The 19443-nt window shown below is 35.4% G+C and overlaps 3 protein-coding genes across 11 annotated transcripts in view; 1 reads left to right on the top strand and 2 right to left on the bottom strand.

Moving 5' to 3' along the window:
* Window positions 459-3848, bottom strand: LOC105161869. 3 transcript variants are annotated; one of them, XM_011079707.2, is made up of 7 exons: window positions 3581-3848; window positions 2952-3170; window positions 2325-2411; window positions 2009-2155; window positions 1346-1372; window positions 1150-1245; window positions 459-815 (listed from the first exon to the last, which is right to left on the bottom strand). In XM_011079707.2, the coding sequence occupies exons 1-7, from the start codon at window positions 3809-3811 to the stop codon at window positions 615-617; spliced, it is 1008 nt and encodes a 335-aa protein (XP_011078009.1). In that variant the 5' UTR covers window positions 3812-3848; the 3' UTR covers window positions 459-614. The 3 variants fall into 3 exon arrangements, with proteins under 3 accessions (XP_011078009.1, XP_011078011.1, XP_011078010.1); XM_011079709.2 differs by having other exon boundaries at window positions 1173-1245; XM_011079708.2 differs by having other exon boundaries at window positions 2009-2071.
* Window positions 3850-12588, top strand: LOC105161871. Of its 7 annotated transcripts, none has more exons than XR_002287124.1 (9): window positions 3955-4273; window positions 5598-5738; window positions 5820-5903; window positions 6358-6438; window positions 8081-8221; window positions 9525-9581; window positions 10727-10822; window positions 10912-11198; window positions 11332-12588. XR_002287124.1 is itself a non-coding variant. In XM_020693895.1 (8 exons), exons 1-8 carry the CDS (start codon window positions 3986-3988, stop codon window positions 11030-11032), a joined length of 963 nt encoding a protein of 320 aa, XP_020549554.1. In that variant the 5' UTR covers window positions 3955-3985; the 3' UTR covers window positions 11033-12588. The 7 variants fall into 7 exon arrangements, 4 of the variants coding, with proteins under 4 accessions (XP_011078013.2, XP_020549554.1, XP_011078015.2 ...); XR_847806.2 differs by having other exon boundaries at window positions 10912-11211; XR_847807.2 differs by having other exon boundaries at window positions 10912-11272; window positions 11363-12588.
* Window positions 12382-19443, bottom strand: part of LOC105161868 (casein kinase 1-like protein 2) — a 7948-nt gene continuing 886 nt past the window's right edge. The window contains exons 3-14 of the mRNA XM_011079706.2: window positions 18784-18853; window positions 18536-18684; window positions 18324-18419; window positions 18168-18238; window positions 14795-14856; window positions 14625-14688; window positions 14473-14557; window positions 14268-14394; window positions 14063-14145; window positions 13923-13986; window positions 13546-13682; window positions 12382-13105 (exon numbers count right to left, since the gene is read on the bottom strand). Coding sequence (XP_011078008.1) covers window positions 12806-13105; window positions 13546-13682; window positions 13923-13986; window positions 14063-14145; window positions 14268-14394; window positions 14473-14557; window positions 14625-14688; window positions 14795-14856; window positions 18168-18238; window positions 18324-18419; window positions 18536-18684; window positions 18784-18853 — 1308 coding nt within the window. The 3' untranslated portion in view covers window positions 12382-12805. The remainder of the gene's footprint in view (window positions 13106-13545; window positions 13683-13922; window positions 13987-14062; window positions 14146-14267; window positions 14395-14472; window positions 14558-14624; window positions 14689-14794; window positions 14857-18167; window positions 18239-18323; window positions 18420-18535; window positions 18685-18783; window positions 18854-19443) is intronic.

Below are 19443 nucleotides of genomic sequence, written 5' to 3'. Positions count from 1 at the left end.
AAGAGGGAGGATGAAAAATTTTAAAAATTATAAAAACATTATCCATTTAATTCAAGAAAAAAAAAATAATTTTAAAAAATAAATAAAATTATAATTTTTAATCAATAAGGCATTTTGGTCAAATCACCATAAAAAAGTAGATGAACACCTAACAAATTGTACTAATTGTTATACTACTACTAAATTGAGAAAGTATTAATAATTTTTCAAATAACGAGGGAGAATTCGTAATTATACAAAACTTCAAAAGAAGTCGTTGTAATTTACTCCATCATTACATCATCATCACTTATCCATTTATTTTCCCTATAATCAAACACTTATATCTATGAAGAAAATTTAAGATAATGGGGGATTTTAGTATGTGTGTTAGATATGTGCTAAAAAATTAATAATAATAGCTGATGTGATGATAAAATATAAGTAACTAAAATTAATGTGATATTTGATCTGAAGAGTAGGAAAGCATGTTTGAAATATATTTTTCAGAAAAAGTACAAATATACATCTTTCATATACTCTCCAGTCTCCAACTAATTGGTAATTGCATGAAATGAAACTATAATAAAGCCCAGGAATCTACTCAAAACTTCAAAATGCAGGTTCATATGGGACTACAAATCCCTGACATCTATGGTTTCCTCAATGGCGTCGACACAAGAGCTCACTGACCGTCCCTCGGACATGGCATCAGCAAGCACTGCACGAGCTTTTTCATGGCGACGCAGAATCAGGACAGTGTTGAGAACAGCCCATCTCACTTGAGCGTCGGCCTTCTTCTGTGTAAAGCCCAAGCTCTTGAGTAATTTGTCCAACTGTCGGCCAGAAAATGTCCAAGTTAGAAGTATAGATAGGTAACATTTTATCCATGGAAGGTAGCAGCAGAACTCAATCTTTCTGGAGAAGAGTATTTCTTTGACATTGTCAGCAAGAAGTTCAAACGTGCTTGATCTGATTATGTCAATAAAAATGTTCAGACATTGACTGAAGAGATGGCATGGCAATAAACTACATGACTTGGGGTCGGATGACCTGACTATTAATTTCGCCAATTTGACATAGGAGATGTAAAGAACCACAATCTATAAAAGTCTAAGTTTACACGGCTGGGGTCAATGATAAAATTGAAAGGTCAGAGGGAAATAAAACCGTGTTAATATCTGCAAGACCACCTTCAGCGGTGCCAAAGAGAAGATACTCAGTTGCCACACCTGCTAGTGCTATACAGGAAAATTTGTTCAGTGTCTGCAAAGAAGCACCAGTATCAGTAGTTTCAAGTTCTCATAAGTAGAAGAATGATTAAATAATAGTAGTAATGATGTAAGGAAGAAAGAATAAAACCTACAGTGGCTGATACTTTTCCTTTGTTCACCTTCAATGGAACAAGTAATCTTGCGTTAGCAGATAAAGAATAGCACCAAGCATTCAGTAAATGGAGGTTTATTATCTCTTAATAGAAGTCATTGCTAACTCCGAACTCATTTACACATTGTCGAAACAATTCCTAACGTTACCATTGTGGTAGATTTTCAGAGGCAAGTATTTCAGATATTTTAGATCGTACCTCAGGCATGAGAAGAGTAAAGTATGAACTAACACCATGAGGTCAGAGAATATGATTTTGCTGAGAATCAAAATTTCTATGGCTCCACTGGTTGTGACCCACTCAACCAAAACCACAAAAGAAAAAAGGAAAAAAGAAAAGAAGAAAGAGAAGAAAACAAAATATGAAAAAGTAAAGAAAAAATCCATGAAGCGGAAAAGAAAAAAGAAAAACGACAGTTGTACTAGTAAAGAGAAGATAAAATGCCTATTTGGTAGAAGACATCATGGAGATCTCAGATATTGCTAATCAGGCAATGAAAGTAAGTAAGCTGGAAACTGATAAATTAGGAAAAAGCACCCTTAATCTGAAACTACTTAACCAGTACGAGAGATTTGAAAGAGGAAAACAACAGGGGACATAAGATCTAGAAAGAAAGGCACAGATTGGAAGAAGTACACCCACTTCCTCAAGAAATTCAAAATCCACGAATGCGGTCCCTGCTTGTACATTGAGTGATCCTTCCTTCTTCAAAGCATCCAAACTGGTTAGTGTATATCCTTTGGGTAGGATTCCAAGCAAATATGCAATCAGGAAATGACCTGCCTCATGCTAACCCATATGCGGATGATAATCAAGAAATGATCTCAGTGCAAGGAAATAGAAGAGATCAGTCACGGTAAAATGCTTATAATTAACAATATAACTAGTTAGGACATACAAAATTATTGTGTTACAGACACATCAATGGAGGGATATGATAGCTAGATAGGAATCTTACTTGAACAACCCTGTCATGGTACTTTTGGCTGAATGAATGGGCAAGTGTATCAAGAACCAAGAAACTGATCCCACCATTGAAGGAAACCTATGCACGACCACTTAGCAAATAGTAAATTTATACAAAGGCCATAATGGCTCAGCAATCTCGAAAAAGAGGACAAAGGAAATGATGTCAGCAACTGTGAAGAGAGTTAGAAAAATGCCAGTGGTTGATTAAGTATGCAAATAATGACACGCATAAATGATATGCAAAGATACTGGGATTAAATACGAACATGGTTAATAGGGAAGGAAGATATTGGCATTTTTCCTCCTATCAGCGATTCTAGAGGCTTAATCAATAAGAGAATCCACTTCTGCATAGTTGGGCAAGACCCATGAATAAAACTGAAGATGTGCATTCAATTTTAAGATAAGTTTATCCTATATTGGAACACACAAACTTATCGAGTCTTTGTATGATGAAGCTCTTAGCATCCGTATATATGCATAAATACAAACAACACTTATTTTAAAAATTGATAAGAACAGCACAAAATGTGCAACAAAGAGTTGGCAATGGCTAAAACGTCACAGCATACACACGTATCAGAAGAACCGTAAAGTATCTTTTAGGTAAGCATACCGCATCAAATGTCCATAGAAACAAGAATCCGAGAGACGTGAAAAGGATCTGCTGAGGGCTCAAATCAAACACGTTCCAAGCAGCAATCCCTCCCAACAGTGCAGCAGCCTGAATTATCCTCTCTATAGAACCCAGTGTGGTATCTACCGGTGATAAAAGAGATGCAGCTTCTATTCCATTCAATCTTAATTCATCCAGTGTGTAGAGCCTTTGTGGAATCTGCATTCGATCTACTTAATTAAGTTAAGCAGATATCAAGAATTCATAAAGCAGAGGCCTTTCTCTAAATGATTAACCATGCCACCAAAGAAAGCAGAGAGTCTTAACGGGCAGCATCACCTGATTAAATAGACACGATCAACGCATTAACTGTAAAGATCTTATGATTCTGGTCCTTTCTTTTACATAGAACTACTTGACAGAGAACAATTCTACATGCAGAATTGGTATCTTAAAACTCTAAAGAAGTAAATAATAACCCATTGCATTACCCAAAAAAAAAAAAAAAAAACAAACATAGATCTTTTTTCTGATTAAAAAATACCTGAAAGTTAAAGAAACAAAATGTAAATAATAATGCGGACGATCAATTCAAAAGAAACAAATAAAAGGTGAAATTGTGCATGAACCTGGCGAGCGGTGCCGAAGCAGCGGAGACCGCCGGGCTTTGCCTGCAAATCCTTGACAAGATTCAAAGCGGCCCTCTCATTCCCATTGCTCAACTCCTTGTCAACTTGCTCCAGCACTTGCCACCTCACAGCGGCGCCGCCGGCCGGCTGCTCCAGTCCACTCACTATTCTGCAAGAGCGACGGGAAAGGGAGAATGCCCCTCCACTATACGTTATAATACGGCTACCCATTGCCTCCAACTTCAAATATGCAACAATGGCTACAATTTCTTGCTGTGTTTTTAATTATTATTTTGTTTCATTCATTTTCTTTCCATTTACTACAACCACAGCTATTACGGCAGAGGATAATGCGGGATGCTTAAAAGCCCAGAAACGTCGTCGTTCTAGGTATTGCATTAATATATGAGCTCCCTTGTCTGTTTTTACTTGCGTTATGGAGTAGTAACAATGAAAATGTATATTTCTTCAGTGAAAGGGGTTTCATCAGTTCCGGCGATTCAAATTCAGAAGCGTCCAGTATGGGCTACGGGACTGAGGGAAGGCGAGGCAGCGGTGCGCCGTCGCAGAGCGCTGAGGAGAGTAGACAGAGAATTGGAGAAGGGAAATTACAGAGCGGCGCTGTCTCTGGTGAAGCAGTTGCAAGCGCATCCCGCCGGCCTCCTACGTGGCTTCGGCGCCGCTGCCGCAAAGGTACAATCACAGAGTGACCAATTTCGATTTGCTCCCTTCAGTTTCCTGTCCCCGTCACTTTCTCGATATTTATTTAGGCGTGGCTAATTTATTTTGAACAGTTTCAATAAAATTAATTTGAGTATAAAACTATAAGCAATCTTCTATAAGCAATCTTCTATTATAAGATAAAAACAGTAAATTATAATTTTTTTGAATAAACTAATTATAATTATTAATATTTATTATCAAAATAGAATGATATTTCTAATATTAGTGGAGTTTGAATTTAACCTTTATTTTGCCTGTTAGGAAGATAGGCACCATCGCCAATTTCGACCAACTTATTAAAAAAAAAAATATATATATATATATATATTAAATTGTTTTGTTCCAAATATCAACTTTAATTTACTCTAGGTTCTACTCTTATTAACTTCACCTACAGTAAAAATTATTGCAAAACAACTTAAAAATTAACAACCTACAATTTTAAAATATTGGTACATTAATATAATTGTGTGTACTATATAGGATGTAGTTTATGAGAATTAAATAGTTAATGCTTTTCTATTAAGTGTATATTAATTAAGGATTAATTAATAGGACTTAATAGACCTATTAATTTTCGATATTACTCTTAGGAATAACAATATCAAAAAAGACAACTCACCCGAATAAGAATTCGAAGAAACAATCACATTTTTATAATAGAATAGATTCAACATTTATAAAAGAAAATTACGTGTAGAGTTTGTTTTCCTCACACTACAAGATATTGAGAAAGAATGAAACACAAATGAAAGGTTAAACAAAATAATGGAAGATTATGTTCTGCAGGACATACTTTTCCTACACACCCTTAAAGAGTTTACATTTGATTCTTATTTACTTGAATGAGAGCAAAATTGGTAAAATTACACAAATTTATCTTTCATAAGAGGATATTTGGGATATCCTCCCAGATCAAACATCTAGATGTTCACTGCTTTGACAGAAAGAGGACATAGACCTTCAATTTTATGGGGAGCATAACATTTGTCTAATTCAATGGAGGGCTTTATTATCTTCATGTATTTTATTCCATTTGACTCACAATCGTTCAGAGTGTGTAAAGGGTTAAGGTGATTGGGGTTGGTGCTATATGTTGGTAAATTTGAGTGTTGGGATGTAATTAATTCCTAAAATTGCTAACTTTGTGCAAGGGAATAAAAGATTAATTCATGAAGTTGGCATAATGAACTATCACTAACAAACAATATTAAATTAGGATTTCAAAAATTTAAGATCAACGGGGTAAGTGTCTATTTATAAATTCTTATTTGTTGCAGATTTAATATTATAGGTTCCTGGAACTATATCATCCTTAGATGAGTCAAAGTTAACACGGGAGATTGAAATATCATCGCTACAGTTAGTGGTCAATGCAATCCTTGACTCCGTCAAGTGTAGCCTAGAGTTTCAACTACAGGAGGAAGAAATAGAGGTATGTCAACTATGATCCTTAGTGCTCTCTTTCTTTTTCTATTTGAGTACACCAAGAAAAATATTTAATCATCCGATATAGAGAAATATCCTTGAAAGCATTGGAGTAATAGCAAGCAACATGACAAAGAGGCTTGAAGAGAAGTGGGAATTCTACAGCATCATGGTGCTTCTCAGCTTTTAAAAATTTGGTTATTTTTTTAATAAGTGTTCATGGATCAGGTAAGTTGGCATAACATTGATATTATGAAAGCTATATAGCAACTTTTTGTTAATTTAGTTGATATGATGAAGCTTAAGTTAGGAAGTTATATAATTGTTAGCTTGCCAAATAGCAGATTTGATACTGTACCAATGCTAGATATGTTTTTTCACGTTTAACTTGTTTATGTGTCTTGTGTGCATAAAAGATGAGTTATTGATTATAAAATTATTCAGGGGAACTTCTATTATTCATGCAACTTAATGAGGTTAACTCGCTGTCTACAACATTATTACAAAATGTCCTATGTGATAATTAGGATAAAGAGGTCACTTTGGGCTTCTCTGTATCTACTCATAAATGCATTACATTTACCTTTTTCCTTTGCTAATCTCTTAATCAAATAAACTTTTTGTAGGTCACTATACAAGATTTTGGAAGAACAGTGAATGCTGAGAGTAATGACTCTGTTTACAAAGATCATCTAATGTGTACGCATGTAAGAGGTTGTATTGCTTTCCATTTTATTTGGTTTGACAGCCACTTCTTTTCAAAGGTGAACATAGAATAAAAGCTAATGTGAAAAGACTAGGAACAAAACCTAGGAACTCGAGATAACCAAAAATATCAAATTGAGCAGGCCATCAGTAACCGAAAACCAATATTGATATGTTGGTTACTAAATTTGTGTTAGCTTATTTCATAGTTAGCTATAAATTATCTATGCATAATTAGCAACTTCCTTGACTAGGTTTTATCTTGTCCCCTTTTGATGGAAAATAGTATAGATTCTTTTTGTTCAGTGTTACTGTTTTTACATTTACATGTACTATATTATATATATACAGTTTGGTGAATAAAATGTAGTCCGTTATTTGTACTTGCATTTCTTTTTTTTTATGTATTTTGAATTTTTGCATTGGTTTCTTCGTAAAATTAAAGTTTTTCTTATTTTATATGTTTTAGGTATAAATTATTTATATCATCTCCCAGTATGGATATTATTAGCTTTCTATTAACAATGTCTCAATATGAATAAATTTACTTCCTTGTCTGAATTTTACAACCATAGTCCGAAATATTATGTTAAATTAGACTAATTGTTCTATGTTTTCATGTATATAAATGGATTTTTTGGTAGTTTACAGATTGGATTACAGTATGATCCTTTCTTTGTCTTAGTCCGTTACAAGGTTTAATTTGCTTTTATTTACAAAAGTAATAGGAACAATTTCCGTCATCATTAGATCTATGTTTTCATGTATATATATGGATTTTGTTGGCAGTTTACAGGTTAGATTAACAGTATGATGTTTTCTTTGTCTTAGTCACAAGGTTTAATTTGCATTTATTGACAAAACTAATAGAAAAAGTTGACAAAACATTTTCCATCTTTATTAGAATAATACAAAAATCTTTATCCCTTGTATAAGGGCAACAGTCCAACTATACAAAAAAACACATTTTATTTTTGAAACCGTAACATTAACTGATGATATCATTAGCGGATTTGACTTATCAAATAATATTTTATCATTTGGAGTTATCTCACCATTACAAGAATGTGTGCGTCCCTATTTCATAATGTATTCACCTGTTGTCTATGATCACTATTCCATTCACCATCCCCAAGAATACTCGTTTTGGTTCATCTCCACCATAAGTGGGATATGGGTGACAAGCTCACCTGGTAAGTGGTCATCATCCTCCGTAACGTGCCTCAATAAGTTACCATAACCGCAAATGATAAGAATCAAGACATGACCTAATGCACTCCTATCACCTATTTGACATAGGTAGTTTTTCCCTTATAAGCTACACTCCTTGATATGTTATGTAGAATTGTGTCAAAAACAATATCCATGTCCCATATAAATGTGATTGACGTTAGCATAAATGTATGGCTATAAGAATGATCATTGTCTTAAGGATGTAGCAGGGAGACTTTTATCAAATATTGATTCAGTATAACGTACTTTGAGATAGGTTTGCTTATGTTTTCGCCTCAAGATCATTGCTTGCTTTAATATTCACTCCTTGAGCATTTATTGTTAAGCTTAACTTACTGTTGGCAGTAGCGTGAAACTGAATTTGATGAATCTTCTTCAACACAAAATTCTTCATGTTTTAACATTTTTCAGCATGAAGCTGGTCACTTTCTAGTTGGTTATATGCTTGGGGTCTTACCAAAAAGATACAAAATACCGAGTGTGGAGGATCTGTTGCAGGACGAGTTCGCTGGTGGGAATGTGGAGTTTGTTGGCTTTGAATTTCTTAGAGATGTAAGTGCACTAAGGTACTTTTGTTTGCTCATACAATAATTTGTGTAAGTTTAAAGTTTTTGGCTGTATATTTTAAAATAAAAATTTTTATCAACTGTGAAGAATGCCTGCCCATGGATGACTGGGATGGCCATCAGCATTTAATTGAAGCAGTACCAAGCTATTGTAATCAATGACAACTTCATCTAACAGCTTAGTCCTTAGAGTGGAGATAACATATTTTGCACTGCCTTCGTTACACAAAGAATTTTTGGATTTCTATTTCATCTGTACTAAAATGCTTCTCTGTTATTATAAATGAGTAAAATGTACAGTTAATGACTGTTTTTGCCCTCTTGTTTACATTTAATAAGAAGAAAATAAAACTTCCCTTACCATATGTCTGACACCAATTAGCTGGTCATTAGAAATTCATTTTTTATTTAATTGACAAGTGGTAATATTTTAATTTGTTTATATTAATTTCACTATTATAGATTTTATATTTTTAATAACTATTTGGAAGAAATTCACCAAAAATAGACTTTTCTTATCTCCTAGCAAAAGTCAATATGTCATCCTTTACAAGGCAGAGAGAGTATTTAATATGGTGTCTCACAATCAGATGCATTGCATTTTAAATATCCAAGCAAGTGTAGTAGTAATTGACACTTTGCTTAAAAGTTTATGAGCCAAAAGAGGAACTTTATTTTTCTTTCTCTCATATGAAGTTTATCAAAGTCAATGTGGGGAGATAGATAAGTTGCTTCAAACTATCCTGTCAACAAAAAATTTTCTACCATCATATGTTTTAAGATACCTTTCAATCATTGGTGAATTGTAGTCTTATCTCTTCTTTGTGTATCATAGGGTCTTTTTAATGTATTGGAAGCATTTCATTATGCAATAGCTGCATTTTGAATTTATTGCAAACATATCTGGGATTCGTTTAAGTGGCGATCTCATATGCCCTCATTCCTGCATTACAACAACTTATCCTAGATTGGCTAGATTATTTGTGAATGTACCCTATGTTCCATTCTTGATCATTGATAGACCCAATCAGTGAGTTAAAACAAGGAAGCCTTAGAGTGACCTATTGGCTGCATTTTATGATATATGAATACCATTTCAACCTCTTTACAGTTTGTGACTTCCATCCATGGCTAATCCTGAGAGAGGCCTTATCATCTAACATGGCAACTTGAGTATCGATTGGTGGACAAGGAAAGATGTAGTATATGCTTCAGGATCAATTTTGTCATATTTGCCACTGCTTCATCTCCAGAATGTACTTACCAATATCTTAGTCGAACTTGGACAGGTCTACGGGGCGACCATGTCAAAGGGAAAGTTCACCAAAAAAAAGCTTTGTAAAAAGGTGAGACTCTCCTGTAGCTATCTTTTGCTTCTTTCTATCATAATCAGTTGAGAGTTTTGTTTGGGGTTGGTGTGGGCTAGCTGTGAAAAAAGGATGCTAATGGGCCTATATATCTCACAAAACTGATGATGCGGAGATCTTATGTTAAAATAACCATGATATCTTGGTGTAGTAAACAAGTTGATCCAGTTCTAATTATCAAATTATGGTAATTGGCAATCTATGTATGGAACACTGTGTACCGCATAGGTAATATGGCTTCTCAGAGTCGTACTTACTTTTTGTGGCAACTGATACATTTGGTATATAAATGACCATATTTCTTGGTTGGAAATCTGAATATGAATTTGGGACAGTGAGAGTTTTGTGTTCTGATGTTACCTTACATTTGGCAAAAGTTTCAATATTTCATCCATGAGGTGATCTTTTGTGTTAGTTTGTCTGTTTATGAAGAATAATCTTATTGCTAAGAATAAAGACCAACTGTCTAAGTTGTATCCCTTCATAACAACTAGAGAAAGAGAGAAGCTGAACCTCTTGTAGGCTCTTCCTTCAAAACCGTAAGCTTGAGTTAGTTCTATCATTTGATAGAGGTTTCATTGGCCACCAAATAGTGGCAAACTCTATCCTAAAATATCGAGAGTTTTGTTATGTGTTGAAGAGTAACGACATTTTATCCCTACAGATCACTAAATGAATAAGACACACTGGATTTGAGATTTATTTTTCAGTCACCTGTCCATCCAAATCCACTAACAGAAACTTATATTAACATCAACTCTATCAACTGAAAAATGATCTGCATGCTTTATGCATCTTGATCTTTGTAGAGCTTCTCTTAAACTATTTCTGGAGCACTATTTTTCTGCATCACATATTTTCTTTCTTTCTTTGATTACTTTCCTCGTGTATGTATAAGACTGAATCCATTCGAATTTCGAAAAAAGATTCCTCATCTTGACTTTTAAGGAATCCTTCATCAGTGGTTGTGGATCACTAATTTTGTCAATCTTTCCAACCTTGGTTCCATAGGAGCAAGTAAACAAGATTGACAAATAGAACTATGTGTTTAACCCATTCTCAATAGTCACAAAAAAGTCCGCAAAATCTTAAATTTTGTACTGTTGAAATTTCATTTTGAACAGACCTTAAAGAAATTTTCATGTGTAATCCTTGGAGGCTTGGCAGCAGAACATCTTATTTTTGGATGCTCAGAGTTACTGCACTCAGACGTTGAGAAGGTCAGTTTCAACTTCCAGTTATTCAGCACTCCTCAGTCAGCTGGATGTTTTACTACTTTACTAACTGTGGCCTATCAAATTTGAGACAGCTGGATAGAGTACATAAGTGGCTCAACTTCACAGAGAGTAAAGTCGAGTCAGAGATTAGGGGGGCTGCAGAAGCTGCTGTCACAATATTGTATTCTCACAGTGAAGCTCGGTCTAGGCTAGCTGAGACCATGGCCTTAGGAAGATCAGTTGGCTTTTGTATTGAGACGATAGAGAGAACATTAGACTTCAAAAACAAGTCAAACTGCTTCGGTTAAGGCAATGATGTGAAGATATTTTCTGTTTCAGCTTACGTGCTCCTTTTCCATCTCAGGTTTACGAGGCAAAGGTGAGCCAAAAAGGTTTGTATCTCCTTAAGCAAGACATGAAATATTACTTTGCAAGAGAACTATACACAGGCTGGTATGTATTTCTTTTCTGTTGGTCTTACATTGCGGATTGTGATGTTGGTGTTTATTCAGGTGTTACAAAGTCGTATATAAAAAATATCAGGTGTCTCTTCTCCTGAAGAGCTGGCATCACGCACCATCCATGCCATGCAACAGTTACGTTCCTAGTGTTCCTCAGGCCAATCCTTAGTTCTTCTTGAGCTTTAAGCTCAGAAGTCAATGTGTTAGAGAAACTGATTCCTTCACTAGATTGGTTATTTGCCGTCTTTTAGAACCATCTGTCTACTGGTTTTGCCCGCCCGTTATAGTCATAAGAGAGAGACCATAGGACATCTGTCAGTTCCTTACTAGCCTCTGGGTTTCAAGGTGTTTTTTCTCCTGGTGGGCGACTGAATATATTCAAGAAAGGTGATTGCAATACTGTACATATGTCTCCTTTATATTTGTCTAGGCTTCTTCATTTGGCACGACACAAACATTTCTGTAAGAATTCTTCTTATGGAGCATTACATTTCAAATTAGCCATTTTATTCTAGATGAGGATTCTTCTCATTTGTCATGAACTGTCACCAATACTTGCAGAGGAGAGCATAATCGTGCTGATATTAATATGCAAGAAAGGAAAAAGTACACTGCCAAGATTCTGAATTAGTTGCAAATGCTACCAATCATTTAAAGGGGAACAGAATATCATCACAACAGCATAGACAAGTAGTCCTGGGGCCAACGCAGCATCTACAAGGACCAGAATTCGCAACCTAACACTTCTGATGGAAAAAGAATGAACGAAAAAAATACAAATCCAAACAACTCAGCATCCAAAGTGCATAACAAGACGATGGGTTTTATAAGGACACCCTCAAATCTCAATCAAACAAAAGAATTCTTGGCTTCTCATAAAATAAAGCTCAAGTCTTTGGAGAGCTTTGTCAAAAACCTCATCTTGCATGGACAGGATGAATTAGAGTCAGCACATGTATCACAATTCAGCATATAGCAAATTGGAAGTCCATCATAATAATACTATCAAAGCAGCCAAATAATCAAACTTAATCCAACTCCCAACTATTCAGAGATATCATTCTAATCATGAGAATGTGGCACAGGTATCACAACCAGAGAAGTGAAAACAGCTCTTTAGCTAAATGAAATATTTAAACAAGATTACAATAAAAAGTGAATATTTGGAACCAGTTGCCTAAACTTGAAAATGTTCTGAACTGGTAAATAATACTGTGAAAAGCCAGTATTACAGTGGCCAATTTTACAAATTCAGGAACACCCAAGACTAGGCAGAAATAGGATACCCAGAGTAAGGAAAGAAGGGCACATGGAATAAAAGACCCACACCACAACTCAGTTGAATGGACAACCCTACAATCCACTCAAGTTTTTCAGTTATATATCCCCACGAGCACAAATGCCAACAAGATTTCTTGAATTTGGATTCACGTCTTCACCAGAGAGAATTATCCAAGAGCGTTAAATCTTCTCTCATGTCTATCACACAAATTGATGATTTACAGGAATGTGATAAAGCATGCATTCAATGGAACCTTTCTTCATCGTCGAAATGCAAACTCTCAATACCCTTTATTGCAGAATCATAATTCTTTATGCTAGTATTGTTCCTCCCGGAAGAAGTATGTTTTGGTTCGGAGGATCCACCAAGGGGTGAGGTTCTCTGTCCACTGGATATTTTGTTTACAGTAGCTGGACTAGCCTCAGGGGTGCGAGAACGAGTAGGCTCAGAATCATTTCCCAAAGTGAAAGTTTCACGGCTTCCAGAAACAGCAGTCCGTCTGAGTGTTCCACTAGACCTTCCGAAGAAGGTAGAGCTAGAGAGCTGCAAAATAAGACCAGCTATAAGACGAAACAATAGACGACATAAATAATAAAATTTGCAAAACATATGCAGTGCATAGACTGATCTGAAAAATGAAAAACCATTTGTTTCTCCAAAAAAATTTCACCTGAAATTAAAAAAATGAAATCGACCCCAGGACCAAAACATAGTTTGATAAAATCCTAATGATCCTAATATGAACAGCAGACTCAAGCCTGGCCAAATTACCAAATTTAGATGTTCAGTCTAATTAGTAGTTATGAATTAATACAAGTTGAAGTTAACGTAGACTGATAAACTAACTGCATGGACCACCCATAATTGTTGGGTCCATGGCAGCAGGTGCTTAGCCCAGCCTCCAAATGACTCTACATGAAAGTATACAAAGGCAATGATAAAGCCAAAATCTACAGCCAATTGTGACTGAATTCACAGCTAACCATAGCATCCTTGCTTGCTGAATCATTTGCAGCTGGACTTTTCTGTCTAGATAAGCTTCCAGCATTTACGAGTTGTCCAGAACTCCTCCTCCTGGAAGGATCTGCTGAAGTGCCTGCTTGCCTTCCCTCTTCCTCACCTGTAGCAGAATTGACAGAGGAGACATCTTAAAACTACAGATGTTATAAAACTTACTACAGTAGACTCTTAAACCCAAAGATGTGCAATAGTTTAGGCCAAGTGTGAACAACATAATGAATGGTACCAAACAACCATTAGAAGGGACTGTAAAGTTTTAGTTTCACAAGCTATGAATGGTCCATTATCACCTAATTATTAAGAACACAAAAGGTTAATATGGAGATCATTCGGGAAATACCTGGCAGCCGTTCACCACTGGGAACTGCAGGGGGCAGTCCTGAGCTCGTCCCAGCGTTTGGGCCCTGAAACCAACATGCATCATAAAATGAATAAATTGGCATATTGTGTTTGAAAAAATATTCTTGCTTAATTACTCACAAGAGCCCGAGAAGGAGGAGCTGCCATCTGCGACTGCTGATACTTCAAAATAGTCCAATCAAAAACATAGTCAAATTGGAAACCTGCCAGGAAAATGATCAATTATCAATTCCTTCCCTCTGTTAGCTTTCTCGGCTCAATGAATTGGAACATATATAGGCTTTCACTAGTCAAGTAGAACTTCTGTTCACCAAAACAACCAGACCTTCGCGAATGAAGAGATCACGAAATATTCTCTTAAGATAGGCATAATCTGGTTTATCCTCAAACCGCAGTGAACGACAATAGTGGAAGTATGATGCAAATTCAGTTGGATAACCTCGGCACAATGCCTAGAAAGAATGTCAGTCAGCAGTTATACTTGCGTACAAAGGATGCACATCCAACCACGATTGCAGAATAAAAATTACCTCAATAGAAGTCGAAACCTTCTTCTCACTTATTTTCTCATATTTTTGTTTCTTAGTTCCTGCTTTTAGTCCTTGCCATGGAAGGCTGTAGAGAATTGATGTCAAATCACAAAACTCAATACAGAATAACAAGCCAAAATATTAGTAGTTACCTTCCTCTTAAGAAGTACATCAGGACAAATCCAAGAGATTCCAAATCATCTCTCCTGCTTTGTTCTACACAGAATATCAATAGCATCTCAACAAAGTAGAAAATTCAACTAAGAAGAGTGTAGGAATCAGGTCTATTTTAACACATGGCAAAACGAAAACAAACACCTACCTATACCCAGGTGAGTATTCATACTGGCATATCGTGCTGTTCCAGTCAAATTTTTGTTCTCCCTGCAGTGTTTGCAATAGAGTAAATTAAAATTCAACCCGCCAAACATATCAGGAAGACCATAGGTTAGCCAGAAAGATAGAAGAAAAAGACTGTGTAATAAAAACTTGGTCATCAACAGACACACACACACCCAGAGGAAATGGGAAGCAAAGCAAACGAAGAGTTGATTTCAGAGGATCCCCGACTACTCATTCTTAAGTTAAAGACAGTCAAATCTAGACGCAAAATCAAGCAGAAATGTAGAATCACGTCATAAATTGACATGAGAATCTGATTAGATATCCATACAGTCGATTCCAGAAAGATTATACATGTAATAAAAATGCATGCATACAATAGAATATAAAAAAATGATAAGAATATTCTTACAGGACAGATTAATATATTCAGTCTATAATCCCAGCAAGATTTATAACATATTAGTATGAGCTAAAGAATTATAGTCACTTGGGCTTGATCTACCTTCCAAATGCAATAAATTTGATTTTCGTAACTACCCTCAATCCTCCAATTAATTTGAGATTTGTTGTCATAGAAGAAAGTACTAATATTGCGTCTCTTTTTGGTCATCTTTTGGTCCTAGTAATTAAAAAGTACAAGAGAAGGCACACTAGTGCACAGCACCTGGCGAGAATTTTCAGAGTTACATAAATGAATTATATAAACAAAATGCCACTACTACACCACCTTTAGCAACCGTTTAAGCAATTAAGAATTTGTTTTCAGTAATATCAGTAACTTCAACACTTATTTAAGCAATCATATTGAGCAAATTGAAGATATCCTTTTTTTCCATAAATCCAGCCCGAATGTTTGCAACAATCTCACCTATTTTAGCTAAAAAATCAGCAAAATCAATTTCTCAGAATATCCCGCAAACCATTGCAATAATATCTCCTGTTTGGGCGTAAATTTCAGTAATAACTTGGACATCAGCAACATCAACATTAATTTAAATTATCTCCAGAAAGATAAAAGAAAATTCTCCACAGTAGTTCAGCAATTTAAAATTAGAAGGACAAGAAAACAGAAAACAAGAATGGCCAAGAAAAAGAAAATTAAAGATAAAGAAAAGAAAATAGAAGCATGGGAGAAACTGACTGCAAGGAAAGAAAGAATCGTCAGGGCAGAAGCAAAAACAAAAAATGCCAGGGGAAGAAAACCCTAAGAAAACAAAAAAGAACAAAACGATGGAAGAAAGAAGAAATGTCAGAAGACAGAGACAAAAACAAAACATCGGGAAAAGAACAAAAAAGGAGAAAAAGAAGAAAGCAAGGAGATAGCAAAGTTATAAATGGCCCGTTCTGGCGCAAAAAGGCGAGAGCCTAGCGCCATTTACCAAAAATTAAATTGGGGTTTCGCCTGGTGCAGCTATGGTGGCCGGTGCCAGGGCGCCTTCGTCTGGCTGAAGCAAAGTTGGGCTTTTAATAAATAAAATTCAAAAAGGAAATTGAAGACAAAAACCCAAATTCGCAACAGTTTCGGGTTTTTCTTCCACCTCTTAAGGTGATGTCCTCATTTGCTATTTCTTCTTTCTTTCTTCTTTTCTTCCCAGATGCAACTGCCTTCTCTTTCTCCATAGTCTTCTTACTTGTCCTTTCTTCTTTTCTTTTTCTGTCAAAAGCTATTTTATTTGTCTTTTTCTATTTTTGTGTGTTTCTTTCGTTGAACCAATAGTTAAATTGCTTATTACGTTATAATGATGTAATTATTGTTATCGTTTAATGTCATAACTTCTAACTATATTTTATATTTGCTAAATCAATAAGTTTGTGATTTTTCTTGCCAAACTTCTAACTATAGTTTTCTTTTCCTGAATTTTTGCTAAAAACATAAAAACCTAATCTTGAACCTGCTGATTTTGCTAAAGATACTAATGGTATAAATACATAAATTATTTCTGCAAATATGAAATGTGCTTCAAAAGCTGCACGCCACACCATGCACCGTGCGCGAAGGCTCTAGAGCACCTTTGCACCATGATGTACTATCCGCCTTTTAACAACTATAGACAGTACTCCATTAGGAATAGAAAGAACAGTGCATGAGGAAAAGAATTCCTTCTTTCCCATTAAAGTCAACGCAAGCCTGCTTTGTTGAAAAAGATGCACCAGGCACCTCAGTCCTCAGAAGAAGGCCCCATCTACATGCCAGGTGAAATGGCTGCAATGGCGCAGGATATGGACGACCTTACACGTGTCACCATACCGCAGTCCTTTTGCACTTTGATAACAATGTATGGATCTACCTGAAGTTGTTAGGTGTTTATTCTAATTGAATATTTTACTTTCCCCTCCTGGATATTTTCTCATGGTTTTGATACATAGACAATCATTTTTCTTTCTAGTATTTGACATCCATCATCAAAATATATATTATGCCTCTTTCCTCTCAATAACCTTTCCCCTGCTCGTTCTATAATTGATTTATCTTCTAATTTGATATTATAAATGGGATGACTCCCATGTCATATGCCTCGTGCCTCGAGGCTACATCCCACCCACGTGTGAAACACTTCATCCAGCATCTAATGCACAGGATCATTGGTGTCACATACATGTAAGACAAGAGGCAGTGCTGTATTATGTATTTAATTTAGCTACTTTAGACCTTTATGTATTTAAACTGCCATGTAAAATAATTTGTTAAGTGACTGCCGTCACCAACAGGTTATTTATTTAGCCTATCATCCATGCCCACAAGGACCTGCACGACCAAGCATCTGAAATTTTACTCAATCATCAGGAGGGGGAAGCAACTATAGTCTTTACTAGGTAAATTCTCTTTGCGCTATTATTTCTTTCTTAAGTAGTTTTCTTTCCCTTCTTTTATGCTCGTATTTGTCTTTTTCCTTTTTCTTTTTTCTTGTTTGAGTTGAAGGGTGTTTACATGTTCAAGATTGAGAGTGTTTCAGGTAATTGCTCCCCAATTACCATGAGAACCTATAGTTAAACAAACAAAAAGAAAGCTGTATTGATCCTTTCAAACAGAAAGTCCCAGTTCAAGTAAAAAAAGTCGGTAGCTTACTATTCATGTGAATACTATACATGCCAATTTTAATATCTCTATTAGGTGAGCCATTAAGAGCTTTTAACAAATTCTTATAAGACGAGGTAGTTCTTTAAAGATCTTAACTAACAGAGATTTGCATCTTGGAATATGAAGTAACCCAAAGGCAAACAAACAAATCCCACAAACAGAATAGCAAATTGAGAATTTGACTGAAACAATCGTGTCGCATTTGCAGTTCTGCTGCAATCAGTAGCAATGAAATGCTGCATACAAACAAAGTAACTAATGCTAATCTAACCTGTAAGGAATATGTTGGTGAGTTGAACTGTCTCTATATTTCTTTGCCAGACCAAAATCAATGATGTAAACCTAATATCGACGTCATAAGAAAATACCACATCAGCATATAAATTCAGCTAGTATACAATAAAACACAGATAAGCAAGAAAAGGACCTGATTTGCTCGCCTTCCCAAGCCCATGAGGAAATTATCTGGCTTGATATCACGATGTAAAAATGATTTTGAGTGGACGAATTCGACACGATTGATCTGACATGATAATTGGGTAACACTTATAACTTAAGGCATCCATTTATAGAGAATCCGATGTTCTATTATAAATACCACTGCAATCAGAATCAAACTAAAACAAGGAAAATATTAACCATTTGATCAGCAAGCATGAGAACTGTCTTCAGAGAAAGTTTCCTACTGCAAAAATTGAATAGATCTTCAAGACTGGGCCCAAGCAAGTCCATAACTAGAACATTGTAGTCTCCTTCCACACCAAACCATCTTACATTTGGTATCCCAGCTGCAATTTCATATTAGATTTAGAGTCCATGACACAAATGAAATAAAAATCTGGGCACTAGACCAAAAAATGAAGATAATATTTTGGATGAATGATTACTTCCGCCCTGTAAAATTCTGTACAACTTCGACTCATACAGCAGTTGAGGATGTTTTGTCTTCACATTTTCCTGAAAAAATCATATATGCTGTCAAAATGTAGCCTCGTAGGAAGAATTCATAAATAACACCTAAATGATGAAGACGGAACACTTGCACAAACCCACCCAAAAAATATTTGAAAACAAAAAAATGGAAGTAACCAGCCAAAACATGGCATTACTAATATATAGGCTAACCCACTAACATATCTCTTGACAGCTCCATAATATATGCTACACTTTCCTCTATTGCTAACCTTTCAATGAGTAAAAACGAAAGAATTTACCATCTCCAATTCAGAACATTGAAGCTGAAGAACACTAAAACTGGTCATCCATACAGATTCAAGTCAAACCTTTACCGAAAAACAAAAGGAAGGAAAAGAAACAAGAAAGTTCGTCAACCCAAAAACAGAAACTCAGAATTAAATGAAATGCAAAGTTCATTAATTTCATAAAACCATATTACTTGAGTTCATCTATACGAGAATATCACTGAACCAGTAAATCTCATGAACGAACATGCAATGACGACTTCAAGACAAGAGCAGCAAATTCAACATTTAAACAACAACAAAACCCACCAATCAAAGAAAAAGGACCAAAACAAACACTTTGAC

The sequence above is a fragment of the Sesamum indicum genome, linkage group LG5 (assembly GCF_000512975.1).
Source record: "Sesamum indicum cultivar Zhongzhi No. 13 linkage group LG5, S_indicum_v1.0, whole genome shotgun sequence".
In the NCBI taxonomy this organism is placed as follows: Eukaryota; Viridiplantae; Streptophyta; class Magnoliopsida; order Lamiales; family Pedaliaceae; genus Sesamum; species Sesamum indicum.
Note: the sequence above shows the minus strand (reverse complement) of the source record. Positions and strands in the feature narration are given on the sequence as shown.